The sequence below is a fragment of the Theobroma cacao genome, chromosome 9 (assembly GCF_053813885.1).
Source record: "Theobroma cacao isolate CCN51 chromosome 9, ASM5381388v1, whole genome shotgun sequence".
In the NCBI taxonomy this organism is placed as follows: Eukaryota; Viridiplantae; Streptophyta; class Magnoliopsida; order Malvales; family Malvaceae; genus Theobroma; species Theobroma cacao.
In genome coordinates, this window is record NC_142647.1 from 43,154,631 (window position 1) to 43,178,214 (window position 23,584).

The 23,584-nt window shown below is 32.3% G+C and overlaps 2 protein-coding genes and 1 pseudogene across 4 annotated transcripts; 2 read left to right on the plus strand and 1 right to left on the minus strand.

Annotated features, from left to right (window-relative positions):
• The first annotated feature begins 850 nt into the window (after positions 1–850).
• LOC148760996 (E3 ubiquitin-protein ligase ATL9-like) lies at positions 851–1,450 on the plus strand (annotated as a pseudogene).
• Positions 1,451–8,168: 6,718 nt separating this feature from the next.
• LOC18590027 (epoxide hydrolase 1-like) lies at positions 8,169–9,799 on the plus strand. Its single transcript, XM_088810268.1, has 3 exons — positions 8,169–8,794; positions 8,891–9,132; positions 9,355–9,799. The coding sequence occupies exons 1-3, from the start codon at positions 8,324–8,326 to the stop codon at positions 9,602–9,604; spliced, it is 963 nt and encodes a 320-aa protein (XP_088666394.1). The 5' UTR covers positions 8,169–8,323; the 3' UTR covers positions 9,605–9,799.
• Positions 9,800–10,687: 888 nt separating this feature from the next.
• On the minus strand, positions 10,688–23,332 carry SCAB1 (plectin-like protein). 3 transcript variants are annotated; one of them, XM_007015293.3, is made up of 13 exons: positions 23,039–23,332; positions 22,214–22,499; positions 21,609–21,737; positions 20,764–20,856; positions 19,308–19,448; positions 18,908–18,976; positions 17,477–17,560; positions 14,734–14,914; positions 12,800–12,916; positions 12,624–12,682; positions 11,743–11,877; positions 11,217–11,366; positions 10,688–11,093 (listed from the first exon to the last, which is right to left on the minus strand). In XM_007015293.3, exons 2-13 carry the CDS (start codon positions 22,493–22,495, stop codon positions 11,049–11,051), a joined length of 1,485 nt encoding a protein of 494 aa, XP_007015355.3. In that variant the 5' UTR covers positions 22,496–22,499; positions 23,039–23,332; the 3' UTR covers positions 10,688–11,048. The 3 variants fall into 3 exon arrangements, with proteins under 3 accessions (XP_007015355.3, XP_007015354.3, XP_007015356.3); XM_007015292.3 differs by having other exon boundaries at positions 22,214–22,512; XM_007015294.3 differs by having other exon boundaries at positions 22,214–22,552.
• Positions 23,333–23,584: the final 252 nt, after the last annotated feature.

Genomic DNA, 23,584 nt, shown 5'->3' on the forward strand with positions numbered 1-23,584 from the left:
ATCATAAAAAAAATATGAAAGAAAGTAAGTAATCGACTACTAGAACCCTTAACCCTAATAATAGAGAAGAAACGAAGAAGAGAAGTATAAGGTGAGAGTAATAATTTAGAAAAATCACATTTAGCCATTGATAGGGAGAGAGAATTTTGGATATTCATTTTTCTTAATTTTTGTAAGAACAAAAAAACTAGAATGATGATTTGCATAAAAGAAGAAAGGAGAGGGAGATTGATAGGGAGAGAAAGGGAGTATTTTTTGAGATAGGATCTTTTTGAAAACAAATAGTTCTAAGAAGTTGACGTGTTTAAAAAAAAAAAAAGAGAAGAGAAAACTTCTAATTAGAGCCTTTTTTAAGTTTTTTTTTTAGATTTTATTTTTAAAAAAAATTATTTTTTTAAGAGTTGTTAACGAAATTTTGTTTGACTCAGTTTCTATTTTTAAACAATAGATAAACTAAAAATAAATCATGTCAAACGAACACTAAAGATCAATACTTTTTGAGCGAATGATATTTTTTCTTAGTTAGAAACCAAAATACAGATAAGTTATGTCCTTTTCCAACATTATATCTTTTCCCCGAGCATGTACATTAAGATTCATAAGCCTGGATAATAAAATAAACCTGATATGTCCTCTTTCTGGTGGATCAATCAAGGCCCAAATTATTTGACTTGCCAAGCAATTGCCAATGTTGTCAGTGTAAGCCGACAAGGTTTGACCATCTTTATACCTCTCTCAGACTGACACTTGTTTGAAATTAACTACTTGTTTAGAACGCACTGTCACCGCCTGTTTAGAATCACCAAGAAAGAATTAATTTACTCTTTGCTTCTCTTTAATTTCTCCAGGCTTTCTAAACTTTTTATATATCAATTGCCACCATGGATGTGAAACAAATAGCAACCCTGAAAGCAGAAACTCTGAACAGGTTAAGCAACTGGGGGCGTTATTACTCAACTTTCGACGGTTCGTGTGATCCAAGAACTACTTTCTCAGGGAAGTTAGACAAGGAACAACTTGATTTCATCAGGTGTGAAACAATGGCAACAACGCTGGCCATGTCAAGGGCACGTGAAACCAACAGAGACTACGAAACAACGTTAATGGAAGTTCAGTTAGAGGTGGGCATTGAACTGGCTAAACTGTTAGCCGAAACTATTGATCCTGCTTTTGCTGGAACGAATGCTGTCAGAATTGAAGAAGATGGAGAAGAAGTTTGTGGGATTTGTCTGGAAAATATGGAGAAAGGAGAGGAAGCTAGAGCCATGGGCTACTGCAGCCATAAGTTCCATGCTTTTTGTATTTTTTAGTGGGTTAAAAGGAAAAAGAATTACCCTTTATGTAGATGTCAGATGGAGACTAGCAAACCCTATGAGTTTTAGTCTCACAAGAAGCTATTATTCGATTGTTTGAAAATTGTGATGCTTTGCCTATGAATAAAAGAAATTAATATATAGTGTATCTTATTACCAAGTCTACAATAGCAAAAAAAAAGTCTACAATGGCAAAATGTGATAATATGTTTGGATTACAGCCAAATTTTCAAGAATATTTTTTAATTACGTCAAATCAAATGACTTTTAAAAAACAAAGTTTAATAGTATAACTCTTTATAATTATTTTTACAAAGTACACTCATTCTATTATTTTATTTTTATAAATAAATAGCATAAATTTATTCATATTTAATGCATAAATCGATTTCAATTTTTTAATACAAACATGTTGATTGGTTTATAATTTCTAAACATCTCTCACTTTCCATTACATATTTTTCAAACAAAGAAAAAGATACCACTATACCTTTCTCTTTCTTTTCTCTGGCTCCTTTTATGCAAACTTTTTTTAAAAAAAAAAAAAAGCAAGTAAGAAGCTTTATTAGAGAAATGTAAGGGTAGCTAGCAATACATGTAAAATTTATTAAATACGATAATTTTTTAATATTTTTGAAACTATATTGTGGCACACATGGATTTTTTTCTATAAAATAATGTTAGGTGAATAATAAAATCTTCTACTCCATATGGGGGATTAGATATTTTCCTTATAAACTGTAGGTTGAGATTGACCCAATAACCCTATTGGTTGCCAGTCGTGTTACAACAAAACTTTGAAAATAATTCTCAACTATATTTGTCAAAGCATGGTACAAATAATCTATCTTGGCCACAACATTTTTCAACAAAAGTAACATCATTTGAATGCTTCTACGTATTCCTAAGAGAAAGGAAAGGTCGAGAAAACCACATGCATCCTACCACAGTTCTCATACTTTAAGCATGTTGCATGCACGAAATCAAATCAACTAATGCACTTTTGTCCCTTTTTTATAAATATAAGCATATATATAATGGTTGATATATAAAAGGAAATCTTATAATATAAATTTAAGTTTAAATATTTTAATTACTTAACATAAAAAAGATTTGTGCATTAATCGTCACTTGGTTTTAATTTAGATATGTACTCAATATAAAATTTAACAAAAAAACGTCAGATGTGAAAAAGTTGAAATCATGAAACCTAGAAATCATATCTAGTATTTGAGTTGCTGAAGGGACTAAGCAAACCTTTATTACAAGTAAAGACATAATTAGAATGAATGCTTTCTTTATGTTATGAAAGGCAAAATTACAATGATTTTCAACGACCAAGGTTATAAAATTCAATATATATATAGAGAGAGAGAGAGAGAGAGTATAAGAAAAGGGCAGCTGTCATTAGTTGGAATGATAGTGCATGTCATGCCAAATAAATCTCTTACACATTAAGCTAATAAATCTTTTTGTCAAGTATCTAAGTAAATAAAATTATCTTACCCAGCGTAACTTATGGTAACCCTTCTTTCCAGAATTTAAACAAGAAACCTCCAAGTTAAAAGTTAGAGCATTTTTAAAAATAACCCTTAAAGATAAGATGTTTTTAAAAATAGCCCTTTTATAATTTTAACTATTTTTAATCAAGTTGGATAAAATTGCCCTTAATGAAATTACACGCTATGATGTTACACGTCCTGTACAAAAATATGTTACACGCCATAATTAGCTTGTTACACGTCATGTGACACACCATATTTAGGTTGTTACACACCATGTACAGAAATATATGACACGTCATATACAAAAACATGTGAGACGCTATGTACAAAAACATGTGAGACGCCATGTACAAAAACATATGACACGTTATGGTTAGGTTGTTACATGTCATGTTAAAAAAAATACTGTTATTACACGCCATGTACAAAAACATGTTACACGCCATTGTTAAAAAAGATTGTTACACACCATGTTGAAAAAAAAATACTATCGTTACACGTCATGTTAAAAAAATATTATTGTTACCTACGAACCAAAACTTCAAATCGTCTCAACTCTCTTCATTACTTTTTATTTTTTTGACAATTTGGCACCGATTAAAGTGTTTCTAACATATTTTCATAAATCAAGATATAAATTTTCTTATCTAAAACACATATTTCAACTAAAAATAAAAAAAATTCCTTTAAAAACCTAAGTTTATAAATTTCAATTTTTTCAGTTTATTGGTGTCTAGGTCCCAAATTGATTCAATTAAAAGGTATTTCAAACATCTATAATCATTTCTACCGTTTTAGTTTTATCCAAAATACCTAAAAATCAAATTTCCCAAATAGTCACCCACCCAAGCATATCAAAACCATTGCTTGGTATCTTGAAAGCGCAAGAAAGAGAAATTTGAAAATGATGGAGAGAGAAATCGGAAGCATAGCAGACGAATGTCGAAGAAAGAAATCGATAAAATTTGAGAGACTGGGATGGTGAGAGAGAGATATCAGAAACACAAATGAGGAAAAATTGTGATGAATGGTTTAATTTATTTGAAATAGTTTCAAAGGCATTTTTGTCAAGTCATGGCTAAATATGGCTAAAAATAGTTAAATTTATTTTGATGGTTATTTTTAAAATGTCCTTATCAAGAAAGATTATTCTTCATAATTTCCTCTTAAAAGTTTAAAAAGTTTTAACCATGTCTCTTGGAAAGCATTGCATGTTTGTCTTCGATTTTGCTAACCTCTCTACTAATTACCTGCTGTTAGAATATATCCAACATTTATGGGTGGATTTGATGCTACTTCGAGTACTGCGAGGTAGGTTCTGGCAGAGCTTGCTAGAAAGCCAAGATTGATCAAGAAAGCACAAGATGAAAATCAGAAACTGTGTAGGAAAGAAAAGAAAGGAAAGGAAAGGTCTCCGAATGCGACATGCATCGATCAGCTTCAATACCTAAAGATGGTGGTTAAGGAATCCTTGAGACTACATCAATCCTCCATGGGCACTTTTACTTCCAAGAGAATCCATCTCTGAATTCAACATAAATGGCTACAACGTTTAGACCAAAACTCACATCCAAGTTGACATTTGGGCAACAGGAAGAGATTCTAAGCTGAGAGCTGGGAAAACCCCGAGCAATTCTACCCGAAAAAGTTTATGGATAACCCTATCGATTTAAAGGTCTAGAATTTCGAGTTTAATTTTACCCTTCGATTCCCTGGACGTTATAGGGCAATTTTGACTATAAAGCTTCCATTTGCGAATCTCTTATATCAACTTGGAAGAGGCAGCTGGTTTATCAAATTATTCGAAAGAAGCTTTACTACTTGTTCTTATCAATTACCACTATTAGTAGGCCTAGTAAGTTGTAAAATAGAATATAGAGAAAATTGTGAGAAATGACCTTTTTTGATAAAGACATTTTAAAAATAATCATCAAAATAAATTTAACTGTTTTTAACCATATTTAGCTATGACTTGACAAAAATGCCCTTTAAACTATTTCAAATAAATTAAACCATTCATCATAATTTCTCCCCATTTATGCTTCAGATTTCTCTATCTCACTATCCCACTCTCTCAAATTTTATCGATTTCTCTCTTCGGCATTCATCTACTATACTTCTGATTTCTCTCTCCCGCGTTTTCAGATTTCTCTTTCTTGCGCTTTCAAGACACCAAGCAATGGTTTTGACGTGCTTGGGTGGGTGGCTATTTGGGTAATTTGATTTTTAGGTATTTTGGATAAAACGAAAACGGTAGAAACAATCACAGATGTATGAAATAGCTTTTAATTGAATCAATTCGCAACCTAGATACCAATAAACTCAAAATTTTGAAATTTATAAACCTAAGTTTTCAAAGGATTTTTTTTTATTTTTAGTCAAAGTAGGTGTTTTAGATTAAAAAAAAAATTGTATTTTGATTTATGAAAACATGTTAAAAACACTTTAATCGGTGCTAAATTGTTAAAAAAAATGAAAAAAGTTGAGAGGATTTGAAGTTTTGGTTCGTAAGTAACAACAACATTTGAAGCATTAAAGTGTAACAAAATGTTTTTGAATATGTCGTGTAATAACAATATTTTTTCAACATGACTTGTAATAATAATATTTTTTTCAATATGATGTGTAACAATATTTTTTAATCATAGCATGTAACATGTTTTTGTACATGGCGTGTAACAACCTAACCATGACGTGTAACAATAGTATTTTTTTTTAACATGGCTTGTAACAACCTAACCATGGCTTATCACATGTTTTTGTATATTGTGTGTAACAATCTAACCATAACTTGTCACATATTTTTATACATGGCATGTAACAACCTAACCATGACATGTAACATCATAGCGTGTAATTTCATTAAAAGTAATTTTGTCCAACTTCGCTAAAAATAGTTAAAATTATAAAAAAGGTTATTTTTGAAACCATCTTGTCTTTAAGGGTTATTTTTTAAAATGCCCCTAAAATATATAGATCAATGACTAAAAGACATATCCAGTTTTTATATTTTTTAATTTTGTTCAATTTAATCCTTTTATTCAAAATCGAAGCAATTTAATCTCTTGATTTTGAAAATTGCATCAATTTAGTCCCTCTTCTTAACGACATCCAATTTTGCCGTTAAAAGATAACGTCATCTCTAACGTATACACATTGTGATGATATGGTATTTTGATATGATGACGTAGCAATGCCATGTGGCACTATACGATAACATGGTAATGTTGATGTGACACTGACATGCTTACATGTCAATGCCACGTGATAGATTAAAAAATTTTTAAAAAAAATTTTACCACGTCATACGGATTAAATTGAACAAAAATATATAGTATAGGGACTAAATTGAACAAAATTGAGATGTTAAGGGACTAAATTGAAAAATATAAATCTTTAAGTAGATTATTGATATGCTTATTAATAAGTTAAATATTTAAGTGTAAAGGATTTATTATGTTAAAATATATATATAAATATTTTCTTACTTGATTATTTGATTTTAAAATATGTAAATTAATTTATCTTCTTTACAAAATTAAGTTTGAATTCTCCTTCTATAAAATTTTTTTTAAAAAATTTCATATTTAAAGTTAAATTAGATGAATAACTTAAATATATGGTTGATGCATTATACATAATTAACGTAGAGATAACAAAAAAACAAATGTATGGTTGTTCAGTTTCCGTGAGTAGTTAGATTGTCAAATATTTTAACATTTTTTTTATAAATTTACGCATTACTGGCTTGTGAATTTATAGATATTTTATAAAGTTTTGAATAAATGTTAAGTATAATGGTGTAACAATTATGTAGCTTAAGTTTAAAATTGTCCATTCATGTAATTAGCTAACATATCCATTCATGTGTTTTTTTTGGATAAAATTAACATGGTAATCCAAACTTGATTAATCCTATATTTTTAGGTTATATACAGATACTGCTGAGCTAAGAGGGAGGCTAAGCCTTGCAGGGCTGGTCCCCCACCTTTCTTATCACATCAGTTCTTCATCCCACATGCCAAAATACAGACCAAACGTTTTATATAGTAATCTTGCCCAAATATATATATATATATATATATATATATATATATATATATATATATATATATATATGAATGTATGTGTGTGATTAGTTATGGTTTTATTTAAACTCACGTGCACAATTCCTCATTTTGATTGATTGAATTTACAATTATTATGTTAGGAATTATTTTTTATCTCAAAAGATTACAAACTCTGGACATCACTTGCAAACTTTCATCCTAGATAATTCATTGGTTTTTTTCTTTTCTAAACAAAAGGAAATTTATCATAATAAGACATTTCAAAAGGCAACACCAAATGCAAGTGAAATATATATTAATGTTGCCTTGCCTTTTCCCCCAATTTACCAAATCCTCTTAAAGTCGATGCCAACTTAAAAATTAAGCTAAGTGCTTATTTGGCCTTACTTTTTTTTTTTAATATATTTATCTCTTAAAAATAAAAATCAAGTCAAACAAGATTTTAAAATTTTTTTAAAAAAATTAACTTTTTTTAAAGAATAAAATTAACAAAAAAAAAAAGCTCTAGATAGGAGCTTTCTTTTCTTTTCTTTTAAAAACACACTAATTTTTCAAAAAATACCCCTATGTCTCAATCAATCTCCCTCTCTTGTCCCTCTTTTTACAAATCACCTTTCTCTAACACAAAATCATGATCTTTCTCTTCTTTATCTCTTTTTACAAAGATTATAAAAAAAATAAAAGATTCAGCAACAGAATAACAAAATCTAAGATTTTTTTTATTTTTATAAAAATTAAAAGAAAAAAAAACTCAAAATATAAAGTTACGTTCAGGTACTATTTAAATATTTTCTCTCTTTTTACTAAAAAATTTAATGCTATTATTACTATACAACTTTGAGTTTTTCCGTTTTTTTATGGAGTTTTTTTATTTTTAATATATAAAATCGTATATAAACTAAAAGTAATTTTATTCTGTTTTGATTTATTAGGTGATTGAAGATAACATGAGTACCCGTTATGATAAATTTTAATTAAAATTAGAGTTTTTATAATTTATCTTGCTAAACAATTTATCAAATTATTATAGCTTAACCGGCTTTAAATCAATTTCCCCAACCTTGAGCATTGACAAATCAAAAGTCTCAACAAAGGTAATGAATTGGAGAAAAAGCCAAGCAGACATGAAAAAGAGCCGTATGCTACATTCCTTCATAAGAGAGAAAGAGGATGGATAGCTTTGATTTTCCCGAAATTTGCCAGTTGGCGTGTTAATATTTGCTAACTAGGTGTCTTGCCAAACTCCAACAATATTTGCTGTATGATATACTGTTTAGGTACTCTTCACATCGTTTTCTACGGATCGAAACAGGCAAGTTTTAGTTCAGACAATGTATAAGCCAATCAACCCTTACCAATTACAACTATTAAAAGAGGTAGATATAACAACAAAGAACTTAGAGATAAAAGAAGAAGGGTTCTGAGAGCTGGGAGGATGGAAGGGGTAGAGCACAGAACACTGAAGGTGAATGGCATAAACATGCACATAGCAGAAAAAGGGCAAGGCCCAGTGATTCTTTTCCTCCATGGCTTCCCCGAGCTCTGGTACTCCTGGCGTCACCAGATCAACGCTTTGTCCTCCCTCGGCTACCGAGCTGTGGCCCCTGATCTGCGGGGCTTCGGAGACACGGATGCCCCAGATAGGGTGAGCAGTTACACGTGCTTCCACGTGGTGGGGGATTTGGTTCAGCTTCTGGATGCGGTGGCTCCTCCCCAAGAGAAGGTGTTCGTGGTAGGACACGACTGGGGTGCTTTCATGGCTTGGTATCTGTGTTTGTTTAGGCCTGACAAAGTGAAAGCTTTGTTGAACCTCAGCGTGCCCTATATTCAACTTGGTCGCCAAATGAATCCCATTGATGGCTGGAGAGCTTTCTATGGGAATGATTATTACATTTGTCGATTTCAGGTAAATTACTTGAATTAACGTCTGATCAAGTATTTGCGTGAACTTGATATATATATTGCTCCTTGATATATATTTACACATATATTAATCTAATAGGAACCTGGAGAAATTGAAGCTGAGTTTGCAGAGATTGGGACAGAAAGAGTTGTAAAGGAATTCCTAACGTACCGGGTTCCAGGTCCAATTTTGTTACCCAAAGGCAAACTATTCGGACATTCAGCAGATACCCCAATTACGTTGCCCTCTTGGCTGACACAGGAAGAAGTTAACTACTACGTCACTCAATTTGACAAGAAAGGCTTCACCGGTGGCATCAATTATTACCGAAACTTTAACCGGTATGTTTCAAAGAAGAGATATATCAATTAATTTATAAATAAAAATTAAATCATAAAAGTATTATTGCATATTGGATTTGAGTGTTGAGAGGAATCATATTCTCTTAATTGATATAAAATCATTTTGCCCATATCCCCAAAAACTTATGCAGTATCTCATGTTTTTTTTATGGTTCCCATTTTTGGATTGGGTGATAATGGACCCTATAATTCTCTTTACAGAAACTGGGAACTGTTGGCACCATGGGGTGGTTGTGAAATCAAAGTACCGGCTAAGTTCATTGTGGGTGATCAGGACCTGGTTTATCATATGCCGGGTATTAAGGAATACATTCACAACGGTGGGTTCAAGAAAGATGTGCCACATCTGCAGCAAGTAGTTGTAATGGAAGGGGTTGGGCACTTCATCAACATGGAAAAAGCAGACGACATAAACAAGCACATTTATGACTTCTTCCGCCAGTTTGACTAACTCTCTCGGCTGCCTCCATTTTGTGTAATAGAAATTTGGCTAGGACGGCATCACCATAGTCATCCACGTGTTCAACCAATAACAAAGTGTTTGCTATTTACCTGGAAAAAAATGCACAAGAAGAGCTCCAGCTATGGAAGTTCATTGTCATGATAAATCAGCATTAGAAAATGGCATTGCTGCCTTCAAGTAGAAGGGTCCATTTCTACCTGCAACTAATCAAATGGCAATGGGTGTAAAATGATTAGCTTAATGTTCAGAAATTCTGGTCATGGATCACACACAGACGTGTTAAAAAAACTAATTAATTAATTACGATAGCCGATGAAAACTAATTAAAGCTGAAGCCATAACCAGAATAAAATCAGTTAGAATTACTTTTTGGTCGAAGGTTGTGATCTTTCACACATATTTACAGAAAGAGACACAAAATATTTGCACAAGACATGACTTTCGAAAGAGAAGAACAGCTTTTGACGTGAATAATTTTTATGAATTAACATATCTTCATCAAAATAACTTTTCACTCTCTCTATATAAATCTTTCGTGTCATCGTTTTCAGGACAGTCAATTCTTCAATTCCATTTACCCAAAAAACTCGTCCCCAATTGCATGCGTATTACATTCCCAAATAATACTTTGATGAAGCCCACGTCCAGATTATTACAACTAATCTGGCAACCTTAGTTTAAACTAAATGATTCCGACTTCGACCACTTTTCAATTTGATAGTACAAGTCAAACAAGTATAAGCTCTGGCAGGGTTGCATGATTATATATACATATGCAACGTGTTTTGAATGAAAAAATAGGAAGAATCTCACCTAACTTCTTTTTTTATCTTAAGGTTTTATGAATTTGGGTTGAGCAAATCTTCATCTTATTCGCAAGCTTGCTTTTTATATTACTTAATGAATACAATGCTTAGGATTTGAACGAATACATGGTTCCTAACATAGAATCATGATAGTGCAACATCAAGAGGAGCAGGCCTACAAATATTTTATGACTACCAACTCTCAGAATGAGTTTGGATGATACCAATGGCACATAAGAAGCAGGGAATAAACTCTTATGGAAAATTTCAAAGGAAAACCGAGTTGATTGGCTTATATCAAATTACAAAATCATCACTCACACATCTGTCGCTATGCATAAGCCATTCAACAAATATAAGACAGCTCCCGAAATCCCCCAAATGTATGTCTGAAAATGTTACATTAATACAAAAGGCAGACAAAAAACAATGCCTTGGTGTTGGACAGGATAATGGAAAGTGAAAGGCAAACTAACCATAAAAAAAAAAAAAAAAATTGGTGGAATTGGAAACCCAATACAGAATCAAACAGTGTCATGCCCTACTATTACAAACTTATGATACATGATATATGATAACAACTCAACATAATTACAATTAGCAAAACAGAATCCTAAGGAGTTCTATTAGGTCTCTAAAGAAGCTCTGTCGTCCGGGCCGGCCAGCATGATCTGGCATTTGCAGAAAAACAAAATCATTCAACAGAGGGAAAAACAGTGAAAGAAGAGAAAACTTCCAAGGTTTCTGCTCATATATATTGGGTGTATACAAGCAGAATTTGGACAAACACTTACATTGCAGTCAAAAGCAAATCTCCTGGCAAGCATAATGGCTGCATTTCTTTCTCTCTCTGATTCAAATGCTAATACAACTGAAAGCCCTTTCTTTGCTTGCCAAAACAATGCCTGGGCAGCAGCATTTCCACCTCCTCTAACTCCACACAGCTAAACCATAATCACAAAGTATAAGAAATAACCAACCCAAGACAGTAAACACATTGGATATATCAGAAATACCATGTTCAATATCAATCTGTTATTATTTAAATAAATGTGTGATTCTTAGAAGTATGAGAGAGAGCATTATCCACATGTTCGCACGCAGACCTCATTCTATGCCCTTTCCCTTTCCTTCTTTCAGTGCTTAGTTTGTACAAATTCTTCTAAAACAATATCAGATAAAAGAAATGCCAAAAAGGAAAAAATGTGCAGGATATACGCAAAACTAGTCAAAATCCACAAAATTCCTCTTTTCCCCCTTTTACCATTAGAAAACATCAAAGCACTTTTCATTAATGAGAAACTTTGCATGCCCTAATACCTGCATTACGGTGGAATAATATTCTTTAGCAATTGCCGTCTTTCCTTTGCAAAGTTTCATCCTCATCTTTCCCACATGTAGTACATGAATAGATTCTGATGGATGATCTGCAGCATTCATCTGGGTAACAACCACCTACAAAATAATGAGTAATAATATAATATTAGAAGCCAATAAAAAGAAATAAGTGGTTAAAACCATTATAGAAGATACTAGAAACTTATTAGCCATCCATGTGTACAGGGATATATTAGAAGCCAAAACGAAGAAATAAGTAGCAGATACAATATATTCTCAACGTTTCCAACTGCATCTCAACCCAGTAAAACATTCATGAGACGAAAATAAGTCAATCAAACATGTCCTACACAGCTTTAAAACCTATTGAGCATTTAACTTTTTGACCAAAACCAGGTGCTGTCAGACATGTATGAAACGAGTGCTAGCAAGATTGTAGTGCCCATTTGATCAAGGAGCAGTAGGGTAACAGCAAGCAAGTTCAAGTTTATTGGTAACCAAGCAACAAACATTTGCATCAGAAAAATGCTAACAGGAAGTTCTGCTTGGTACATGTATTGTTAAGATTCTAGCAAGGATAAGGGAAAAATTTAAGATCTTCAATGGCCTAATGAGCAGCAACAAGATAAGAGACTACTCATAGAACGTTGCGACATCCAGATCTAGAAAATAAACAGAGAAGAAATCATTTCCCTATGCAACCACCGTTAATGAGATTGAAATCGCATCACATCTTAATTACAAAGAAAAGTCAAGTCAGAGTGGAAACTTAGTATTCTCTGCTCTGAATTATAAGTTTTACCAAACATAAAAATGTTCAATTAGCCATATATAGGTGAATTTTTGGACGTAGGACAACATACATTGAATTCAACATCATGTTTCCGCACAAGTGCCTCCACATAGTTTCCCAAACCAGCAGCTGCCCTCACAAACAAAAAAACAAAGGTGATAAAATTTCAATAAATAATGAGAAATAGAAATTTCAAAAATTCATAAGTAAATAAAAAATAGGCATAAAAACATCAGCATAGCAAACCTGGATCAATAGCACCAGTAGTTTTCAAAATGATTTTCTGGCCATCATAAATAATCTCAGCCTGCAGAATTCGACCAACATCAAAAGGCTCTGGAGCATAAACTGATTTGCTAGCGCCTGGAAAAAGCAAGGCAGATGAACAAAATCAGATCCCAAAAGGAAAGAGAATATTTTGTTGCTCACAAGAGTCAAGTATTAGCATCTTGACTGAATAATGCTTATTTCATTTCCTAGTAGCCTTTTTCTTTTTTGGTTACAAATAACTACTTTTAACCAAAACTAGCCTGCCAAAGAAAATATGCCAGAGAAAAAGAAGTGTGTCTACTTCATCAATGCCAAGTAACATTGTCTTTAACTTATTAGTCAATTCATCCATACCATAGTTTCTTTCTCCTATAATTGGCTGTACCGTAGTAATCAGTTAACACACTGTTTCAGTATAATGAATCCCGTATGTTCAACTGTTTAGTCTGCTTACCTCTAAAACATGCCACTTATACCAAGTTTAGCTGAGTTCATTCAAATTTTCCAGGAAAAAGAGGATAAGCAAACCCTGCATTGGTGCTTCTCTCTTCTTAAATTATCCACCATATTCCTAAAATATTTCAACTTAAATGTTCTGTGATACTTTTACTACAAATGTTTATGCCAAGCATGAACCTCTTAAGGTAGTTCACTTAGAAAACAAATCTTCAGATAAGAGTTCAAGCTACAATTATTCAATAGAAAAACAAGGTCAAAAGCCCATAATTTTTAATAGGTCTCAGATCACTAACATGTTGATCTAACAACACTTTAAGTGTGCTTCTTTTCTAGCATCTAACTAGTCATGGAGTTAAAGGCATTGGAAAAACTTGGCAAACTTCAAGCTGTAGATTCAAAACTTTCATCAAAATTGGATCCTAAGCTGTTCAAAAACAGCCACATTATAAAATCTTTTTTAAATATACTATGGTTCTCACAAGACTCATTTATGTGAGAAGTATATATGAACGCTAAGTCATTAATGCAAATATCAATAAAACATCACATGAACATAGATAATGTCTAAACAATGACTTTGTAATCAAATTCTCTATATAGCTATCCTGACCCTAAACTCTAAAAGGCAGAAAGGATCTAGCCCTGAATTAAATCTAGCTAAATTTATTAAGCAATAGAAACCCAGTGCCTAAATGATTTGAACTAAAAAGTAGCACAGAATTAGCGATCATAGCTAACTTCTGTTTACTTTAAAACAAAGAAAAAAAAAGTAAAATTTAAAGCAGCTATAACTATATTGCCTGCCAGGAAAACACACACATATATTAAATTGTGTTTACCGTAAATATATAGAATCCATGGGCTGAATGGACAATGTAAGCATAATCTTTGAAAGTTCACAGTTACTGTATTAGGGGGACCAATTCAATTGATTTGAATATGACGACTATTAAATTTTCAATATCATAAATTAACATGCTATCCCATTTAATAATATTTGCATTTCAGACCACTTAATGGGATACTTGAACATGAGTAATACACATTTTGCATGCTTAACCTCATAAATTAACATGCTATTCCATTTGATAACATTTGCATTTCAGACAACTTAATGGGATACTTGAACATGGGCAATAAACATTTTGCATGCTTAACCTCCAACCTTAATTAACAAACTAACAAAATTATATTTATCTACAGCCACAATGATGTTTAGCTTTAAGGCAAAGGAAGTGTTAACCAACAATGGGCTGACAAGTAATGAAATACTGCTTGATGGGAATAATCATGATTTAAACATATTAACTAACAAGAATCAGCATAAGAAAGCAAATACAAATGCTAATCTGCGTGTTATGACATTAATATTTTCTTACATCAAGAAACCCGGTTTACCAACCACCACCTAATCTTAAACATAAAGAGGATAGAATCAATGCCTATCTTACCTGATATAAGCTCCTTTTTGCCACCTTCAGATGAAATACGATACCACTGAATTGAACATCTGGAAAGTTCCGGAGCAAAATCAGAGCAAGGTTTAATCCGAAAATATGAACCCAAAGTTTCAGCACCATCTAATTCATATAAATGAGATAAATTTTCCTCAACTCTCTTGCTTCTTGCTAGCTGCAAAAATCAGTTAAGGAAAGCAAAAGGTTAAAGAAGTCGCTGATCAACACAAACAATAGAACTATACTAATATGCAGCAGTGCATATCCAAACAAATGCCTATGCGAAGAAAGTATCAGAGCAGTTAAATTGAAAATCCTTCAGAAAGAATACCAGTATACCACTGCAAACTAGAAAAAGAAATGGCACTCAGTATGTACTATTTCTCCTTGCATATTTGAAATGAAATAAATAAAAGAGTTTTGCTAACGGGTGCCCTAAGGAGTTTTAATGCACTACCAACTGCCACCAATTTTCTTGGTAAAAGAAATTGAATGAAAGCTAATCATTCTCCTTAAAGACTTATTACCTTTTCTTACTATCTCCATAATTCCCTTAAGCATCTCTTTCTATTTTTGTATATTCCACTTTTCTAGCCAAAAAAGCTATGCTGCAGAAGGACTGAAATAGCCTTTTCAAGCATCGCGTCCCTTCCCTCCCAAAAAGGCATGCCCATTCACATTTTGCTGATTTCCTATTTCTTTGCTCCTTGGATAGTTCAATTACCTTCAAAGGTGGTTTACCAAAACGATAGCAAAAACAATCTCTCTTTTAACTTCTCCATGTTTTTTTATCAATTCAATCTTTTCCAATTGTGAAACCACATCTCTCTGCAAAATTTTGATAGAAAACAAAAACCTCGTATTCACTAAGAAAGCATCGGCTAACAAAAAGTTCAAGCTCGATCTCTATTAAATTTTAATCAACTTGTCCATTTTCTTCTATTCCTATAGGAATATCTAGAGCTTCATTAAGTGATTATGTGACTTCAATAATTTTTGGAGACTCATTCAAATCAAATTCTCTTCATTCAAAATTTTCAAAATATTTTTCATCATTGGGAAATTCATTTAGAGTCAAAACTTTTTCCTTTTGTACTTGAGACATTTCTCCTTCATTCGAGATTGAACTACCATTAGGAAAGAAAAAAAAATTATTCTAACAATGTTAAACATGTAATACTAAGGAAAATTCTCCATAATACCCTTTAGCATCTTTTCCTATTGTTTATATCTCTTTCACTTTTCCAACCAAAAAAGCTAAGCCGCAAAAAGAGTGCAATAGACTTTTCAAGCATATACCTCCCTCCCAGAAAGACACTCCAAAGAGCCAGTAGTAAAGATGGAGATACTCATATAGCCTCTATATACTTTAGTATAGTACAAAATATTCAGACCTTCGTGTATATACCATCTTACCTGCTTCTTCTCCAAATGTTATTGGCATTACATATTCAGTGAATATGATTTTTAAAGTAAACCAAATTGCTTAAAGGGTAACACTTTCTCTTTATTTTATATTTTATCTTCTGAATCTTTTTTTTTTTTAACATGTTTAACATAACTATTCCTAGAAATATAATTTTATTTGTTGTTTGCAAGGATGTTATTATGTGTTAGAATAATTTGCTATATAATTCTTCTTACATGTTTAACATTGTTAGAACAATTTTCTTTCTTTTTTAATAGTAGTTAATCTCATATGAATGAAGAAATGTCTCAAAGTACAAAAGTAAAAAGTTTTGACTTTAATGAATTTCCCAATGACAAAAAATATCATGAAAATTTTGAAGAAAGAGAATTTGGTTTAAAAAAGTCACCAAAACTTATTGAAGTCATATCATCACCTAATGAAGGTCTAGAGCTTCCTATAGGAATATAAAAAAATGGACAAATTGATGAAAAGCTTGAACCTTTTGTTGACCAATGCTTTCTTAGTGAAGAATAAGCTTAGTTTTCTATCAAAAGTTTGCAAAAAGATATGGTTTCTCAATTAGAAAGATCAAATTGATAATTAAAAGAAGAGAATTTTTTTTTCCATTGTTATGGTAGACCACTTTAAAAGTAATTGAACTACCCAAGGAGCAAAGAAATAGGAAATCAGCAAAATGTGAATGATGTGTCATTTTAAGAGGGAATAGACACAATGCGTAAAAAGGTTATTTCAGTCTTTTTGCAGCTTAGCTTTTTAAGCTGGAAAAGTGACAGACACAAAAGAGGAAAAAATGCTTAAGGGTATTATGGAGAAAGTAAGAAAAGGTATAAAGCTTTTAAGGAGAACCGTTAGCCTTCATGTAACTCTCCTTTTGACCAAGAAAATTGGTGGCAATTAGTAGTGCATTAAAGCTCCTTAACAGGTGCCCTAAGGGCACCCTTTAGCAAATCCCTAACTAAAATTGGTTCAAATATTTGAAATATGCATCAGAACCCAAACATATGAAGCCCTCAATATATTGAAACGACAAGAATTACAGATCCATGCATTATCCCAAAAATGCATAGACTTTGCTCACTTTTCAATTTCAAACAATATTCCCACAACAAATTAAATACCAATATGCAAAATTGAATGGAAAGGGAAAAGAAATGTAAAAATTTGTAGCTCAACATTGTACAAAGAATCTTTGGAAAATCCAAGAAGATGCTAAAAATCTATGAACATTAATTCAGCTATCGCAACAAGAATGGCTGAAAGAAACTTATTAATAAAATCTACAGAACTAAAAGGTGAAAGCCAAACCTCCTTTTGAAGCAGTATGGAATGCTTAGACTTCTCTGCAAGTTGAATCCTTAATGCTCGAAGTTCATGTTCCATGTCCATGACCTGCAAATGGATATTAGTTGAACTCATCTACTGTTTCAACTGCAAATTGTCATGCTGCAAAAGCATACATACTTTAGACGATGTAGAAGCATATATTAACATAACAGACTTGCTAAGATTTGCGTTTTTGTGCAAACAACCTCAATATTAAACAAGCCCATCCATTGCTTGATTCATTTTGGAGCCAAAAACAAGCCATTATTAAATTACAAAACTCTATGCAAGAGACCAAACAGGAAACTTAAAAACACAACATTTCAACCTAATACTTTTATTAATATAGACCCAAACGGTATCCTGAGAATCTGCTCTCCCTAGAAAGTAGGACTCCAATATACATGATCAAGTCAAATTGCATCATTTAAAACTATGCATCCAACTCCATTGTTTCCTCACCCTAGCTGTGGAGGAATGCCACAGAAGAAAGAGGGTATTCTAGCAGTCATTTTCATGTTCAGAAGAACAATATTCATCACTAGCAAGTCCATTTCCTTTTTCTTTTATTTTTTTTGTTTGGAGAGGAGGAAGAGGGGGCCATGGCCATATTAAGCTTGCTTTCTGGTGATCATATCTTTAAAAGCCAGACTTGCCCTTTTTTTTTCTTGAGAAGAATGGTGTTCGTTACACAAGTCCATTTCTTTTTTCTTTTATTGCTTCATTTGAACAGGAAGAGGGAATCACATCACATTAAGACTTACTTTCGGTAATCAGATCTTTAAATAAGAACAGTAAGAGCAGCAACAACAAAAACCTCAAATAATATAAGTACACTAGCATAGCCCAGACAAGCACACATTTGAATTATATTTAAAAGATAAAAAGAGATATGCATCAACCATGCACATTCTAACAAACAACTTCATCTTGTATTTAGTGCTATTTTCACTTGTAATTTATTTCTTTTCATCTTTACAGATAGATTTTTCCCCTTAAAAAAATAAGAATTAACAGACTTAACTCTTAAGCTATAATATACCTCAAAAGATTAGAGTTACGCAACAGGGACTGAACAGAAAATCACATCAACCCCTGTAAACCATTCTGACCTCCAGAGAGATGGTGAAACTACTCCAAAAATATTGTTGTATGTCTTTAAAAAATACAATTGGAGCAAAAATATGCTAACTTCCTAGCAGTTAATATAAGATTATGAGCTTTTCAGGCTAATAGATCATGAATTCCCAAAACATCCAACTTGCATCATGTAAGAAAACAAACCAATTTTCATGGATAAGAAAATAGAGACAGCAGCATGCTATAAGCCTATCAGGGACTTAAAATAATTTACAGGAATATTTTTGTACTTATGATGAAAAAAAAAATTCAAATAGCAGATCAGAGATAAACCTTGCTTGGTTGGTGCAGCATTTTGATCCGTCTTGCCTCTTGAACCTCCTTCATTAATTCTTCCAGGTCCTAAAATCCAAGCAAAATAATTTTTCTCAAAGAAAAAAATAAAAAAAATGTAGATAAAATTGCCACAATAAAAATGTAGAAAGTAGAAACTGCTATGGTGAACATGAGAGCCTCACAGAGGAACAGTATACATATGAAATTTGTATAGAAAAATTAATAGTAAAATTAAGTTATGTCTAAGCATTAAGTATTTTTCACAGTTAATGCAATGTGGAAAGAGAGAGAATATCAATATAAAGCTAGATGCATTTAGCTGGTAGATTGTCAACAATGCAATTTCCCAAAACAAAACTCTGAAAGTCAATAAACAGAATACAGAAAAAACAAAAACCTGTTTGCCTGAAGCTCGAGACATTTGTTCATGTTCCTGAAGGGCCTCTTCCACTCTCTGAACTGCTGCTCTTGCACTCTCAATTTCAACACGAGCAAAAGCTCTTTCCTCATCAACAAGTTTCTTTGCATCTTCAGAAGCCTTTGAAAGACACAAATATGCAAAAGTAAAGTAGTAACATAGATATTAGTATACTCTAGGCTTCAAAGTAGAGAAAAAGAACAAAAATATTAATCAAGCAAATAATTTAAGGATCCAGGCCCAACATAGCTAGATTACTCCCAGTAAATTATCAGAGTAGCCTTCCTTTTAAAATGCTACAGGTTGTTCAGGGTCAGTGAATGTTTGGTTTTCTTTTCTGTCTTTCATTCTTAAAACAAATTTTCGAAACAAAACAGGATCTAGTTAGGCGCCTTTATTCTCAGGTATAACTACATTTGAATAGCTTAAACTGAAAAACTAAAATGAAAGCATGTGAAAACAGATAAAAACATTTTTGAGAGCATGGGGTGGCCTGAGAACAATTCTATTTAAAACTGTTGCCATAGGAAAAACTTTAGGTTTTGAGAATGAAAAATTGTTTCTGAAAAAAAGAATCAAACCCCAGCCTTCCCTAGAAAACAGATTTGATAACGAGGGATTGTGAGGTATTACTTATTAGAAACATAAACATTTTAGAACCAAGAAAGTAAGTCCTTTCATCCCTTGCCTATATGAGGCTTAATAATTAGGAAAAAGCAGGCAAGGAAAATAAAAGTCTGGCCAGTATAATAAGAAAGCAGCAAACTGAGCATTTATACCACCATCATATCAGTGAATATACAAATTTAAAAGGAGGAGAAAAAAGATTAAAGTTCTGGCAGGTGTCATAAAAACAAGTGCTCTAAAATAATGCCGCACTTTTAAAATGATCAAATTTTACTATGATTAGAAAAAGAAAGACAACCGTTCCTCAACTATTTTCTTATTCAAAACATTACTAGAATATCCTCACACTGCAATTCCAAAATATACAAGGGAACTTCAGAAAACCATAACCTACGTCACCCCAGCCAAAACATCACTACTTCAATAAAGAAAAAGGCATTCTTCCACTGAAAATAATAACTGACCAAAAGGCCCCCTTCCTATTCAGCCAAAATAATCTGTAAAGGTACCTTAACAAGAAATTCTAAAAGCTCAGGAGAAAAGACTGTAAAAAATCACTGGCTCAGTGAAGATAATACATTCGGACTTTCTAAATGTTAATCAAAACAATGTATAAGCTATTACAGTAAATCTCAAACCAAAAACACACTTATGGAAGCACCACATGTATATATAACCTATAATGCATTTAATTGTTCAGCATTTTCAGATATATTGATGCTACAAATATACATCACCAAACAAACTTATTGTGAAATCCAGAAAAAGGGATGACACATCATCCAGCATTAATCATAAGTTATATTACCTGCTTAAGGAAATTTGCTAGTTTCTTCACTTCTGCCTTTTCTTGAATCAACTCTCCTTCTCTTTGAGTCAGTTGAACTGCCAAAGCTTCCACCTGGGGAAGCAACCATAATTCAAATGTTATTATTGCCTCACTTGAAAGTTAGCAGGCAATATACATTAACCAAGAATCCAGATAGATAATTCTAGATGAAACACTGCAAAGGAGAAAAGATATAACCCAGGGATCAAAAGAAACATCATTGACGGATTTTTTTTCCTTTTGTTTTTTCTCTTTATCCATTTCTTTTCCACCCAAAAGCTGGGGGAAAGACATTCTCAAGGCTAATATATTCAAACAAAATGAACAGTTTTCTCCCAGAAAAGTTGGCTTCATAACTAACCATGCTATAAATGATAACAATAAGACTTACAATATTATTACATAAGGCAGAAGACCAACATGCCATGCTATTTCTAAAACCAAATCCTTCCTTACTAGAAGGCAGGGATGTATACAGCATATCATATTTAAGGGCAAATTAAACTGCTTCCCTAGCACTTTACCAATGATTACAGTATGGAACAATTGACACAACAATAATAACATCCATGCACCTAAAAGTGCCAACTGAGGCAACAATAGGCAATCATGCCCTTAAAGTTACGGCATACATTTTCTCCTCATCCTTCACCGTGAAAATTAGTTCTCTATGCACCAAGATTAATAGAAAAGTTTTATTAAAGTAAAACCCTAGCAATGCATTTTAAATAGCATTTTACTTTCAAAACTATACTAAATAGGTCTGGCATATCACTGTTGTAGGTAATAAATTCAATGGTAGAAGCAAAATGTAGAGCGCTAACCATGGCAATAGCTTCCGCTACATCATCCTTGTTTCTTCCAGCCACACGTCCTTTTAAAGATTCCAGGGCATCTCTAAGCTTCTTCAAAAGGACATGTTTCTCCAGTGAAGCTGCCTCTCTGAGTCTAGCCTGAATCCAATAAATGACTAGCTTAAAATTTGTTTACAAGACAATCCGTATTGGTTACAAATTAATAATAGTCGTGATGCTTCTCAATTGCGAACAGAAACAACAGAGAAAAATAGAAGAATCATTCGCATGAACAGACTACTCACTAACCCAACCTATTTCTTCAATCCAGTAATTCTCCTCCAAGATGCATAAACAAAATGATAACAAACCATAATGAAAAAATTACTATTCAATTGATCTGAATGCCACTTACTCACATAACTGGGCTACTGCTGCTAACCTTTTAATATCAAATTAAAATAAAAAGCAACTTATAACTTATAAGTAGTTTGCATCAAACTATCTTCAATTCCTAGGATTCTTCATAAGGCTAAATAAGCCAATCTAATTTTAGGGAATTTAAAGAAATGTCTTTAGCAATCTTTCTAAAAAAACCGCAACGCATAAATAAATGAACTTCAAATGAATTTGACCTCTTCAGACAACTTAGCAGCAGCAGCTAAGCCCTTCTCGAATTTACTAGCAAGGTCACGAACAGAGAGGCGTTTCTGCTGCTCCAGTAACAGCGCGGTCTCACGCGCAACAACCTCCTTCATGGACAAAACTTTAGGATCTTCTTTGGCATCCAGAATCTGATTATTGGCCCCAATTTTGTAATTGGGGAACCGACTAGACGCAAATATTACATCAGCTGATACTGCTGGAACTGCTTCCTTTTGCATAGTATCACCAAATTCTCGACTTACCCTCGTCATTGTTCTGAAACTAAACTCTGTCAGATCACCAAAAAGAGGGGGTTTATTTTTCGGGTGCTGAAAAAGGATTTTAAGTTAGAATAAAAGAATTAATTATTTAAATACAAAAAAAAAAAAAACTGTAAGCAGCTTAAACCAAAATGTGGGTCAGTATTAACCAACCTAAGCACTTCAATTAGGTATATTAATTAAGTAAATTAGTTACCAAACATCTAACTCAAAAAAAAAAAAAAACAATTTGAATCAGATAATTTGTAGTTAGGTACGCTAAGCAGAAATAAAATAAAACAATGTTTTCACTCAATTTTTGCTAATATGAACAAAAAAATTAAAAAATGAAGTATAGATCAAAATCAGAAAACTATCAGAAAATTCTCTAACGTCTAAACAAAATAAAATACCACAAGACAAACATGCAATGCAGGAGGCATAAGAAAAGAAAATAAAAACAGATAGTGTTTGGTTAAGGAAACCCTAATTTAAGGGAAAAGAAAAAGGGAAAAGTAAACAATGAAGGGAAAAAAAGGGAGAATTGGAACTTACAGATCATGAAAAATATGTGAAAAAGAAAAAAGAAAAGGGAAAAATGGAATAGCAAAATGAGATTGTCGGATCAGCTAGGTTGAAATGGAAGGAAAGGTTTTGAATTATCTGAAGAAATTAATACAAATAGTTAATGATGAAAAATAAAGAGAATATGCAGGACTTTTTTTTTTTTTTGGGTTGTTGTCCTGCTTTTTGAAAAGGGAAGGCAAAAAGAAGAGGAGAAGAGAAAGAAAAAGCCGCCCTCTGTGGACTGACGACTTCCTCTTTCCTTTTTTATGTTTAGTTTTTGTTTTCGTCAAAGACAATGGTAAGAAATTCGACAGTATCTAATGTTTTTAATTCACCGGATCCTCAGATTGACCCTGTCCATTGTCTCATTGCTTTTAATTACCTATTAAATTTTATTTTTCATTTCTTATGTCAAATATATATATATATTATTATATATGTGCATTTAATTCTTAATATTTATAATATAAAAAATCAAAATACATGTAAATTTTTTTGTTGGTAAAAATAGATATCTTGATTTATGATATTTTA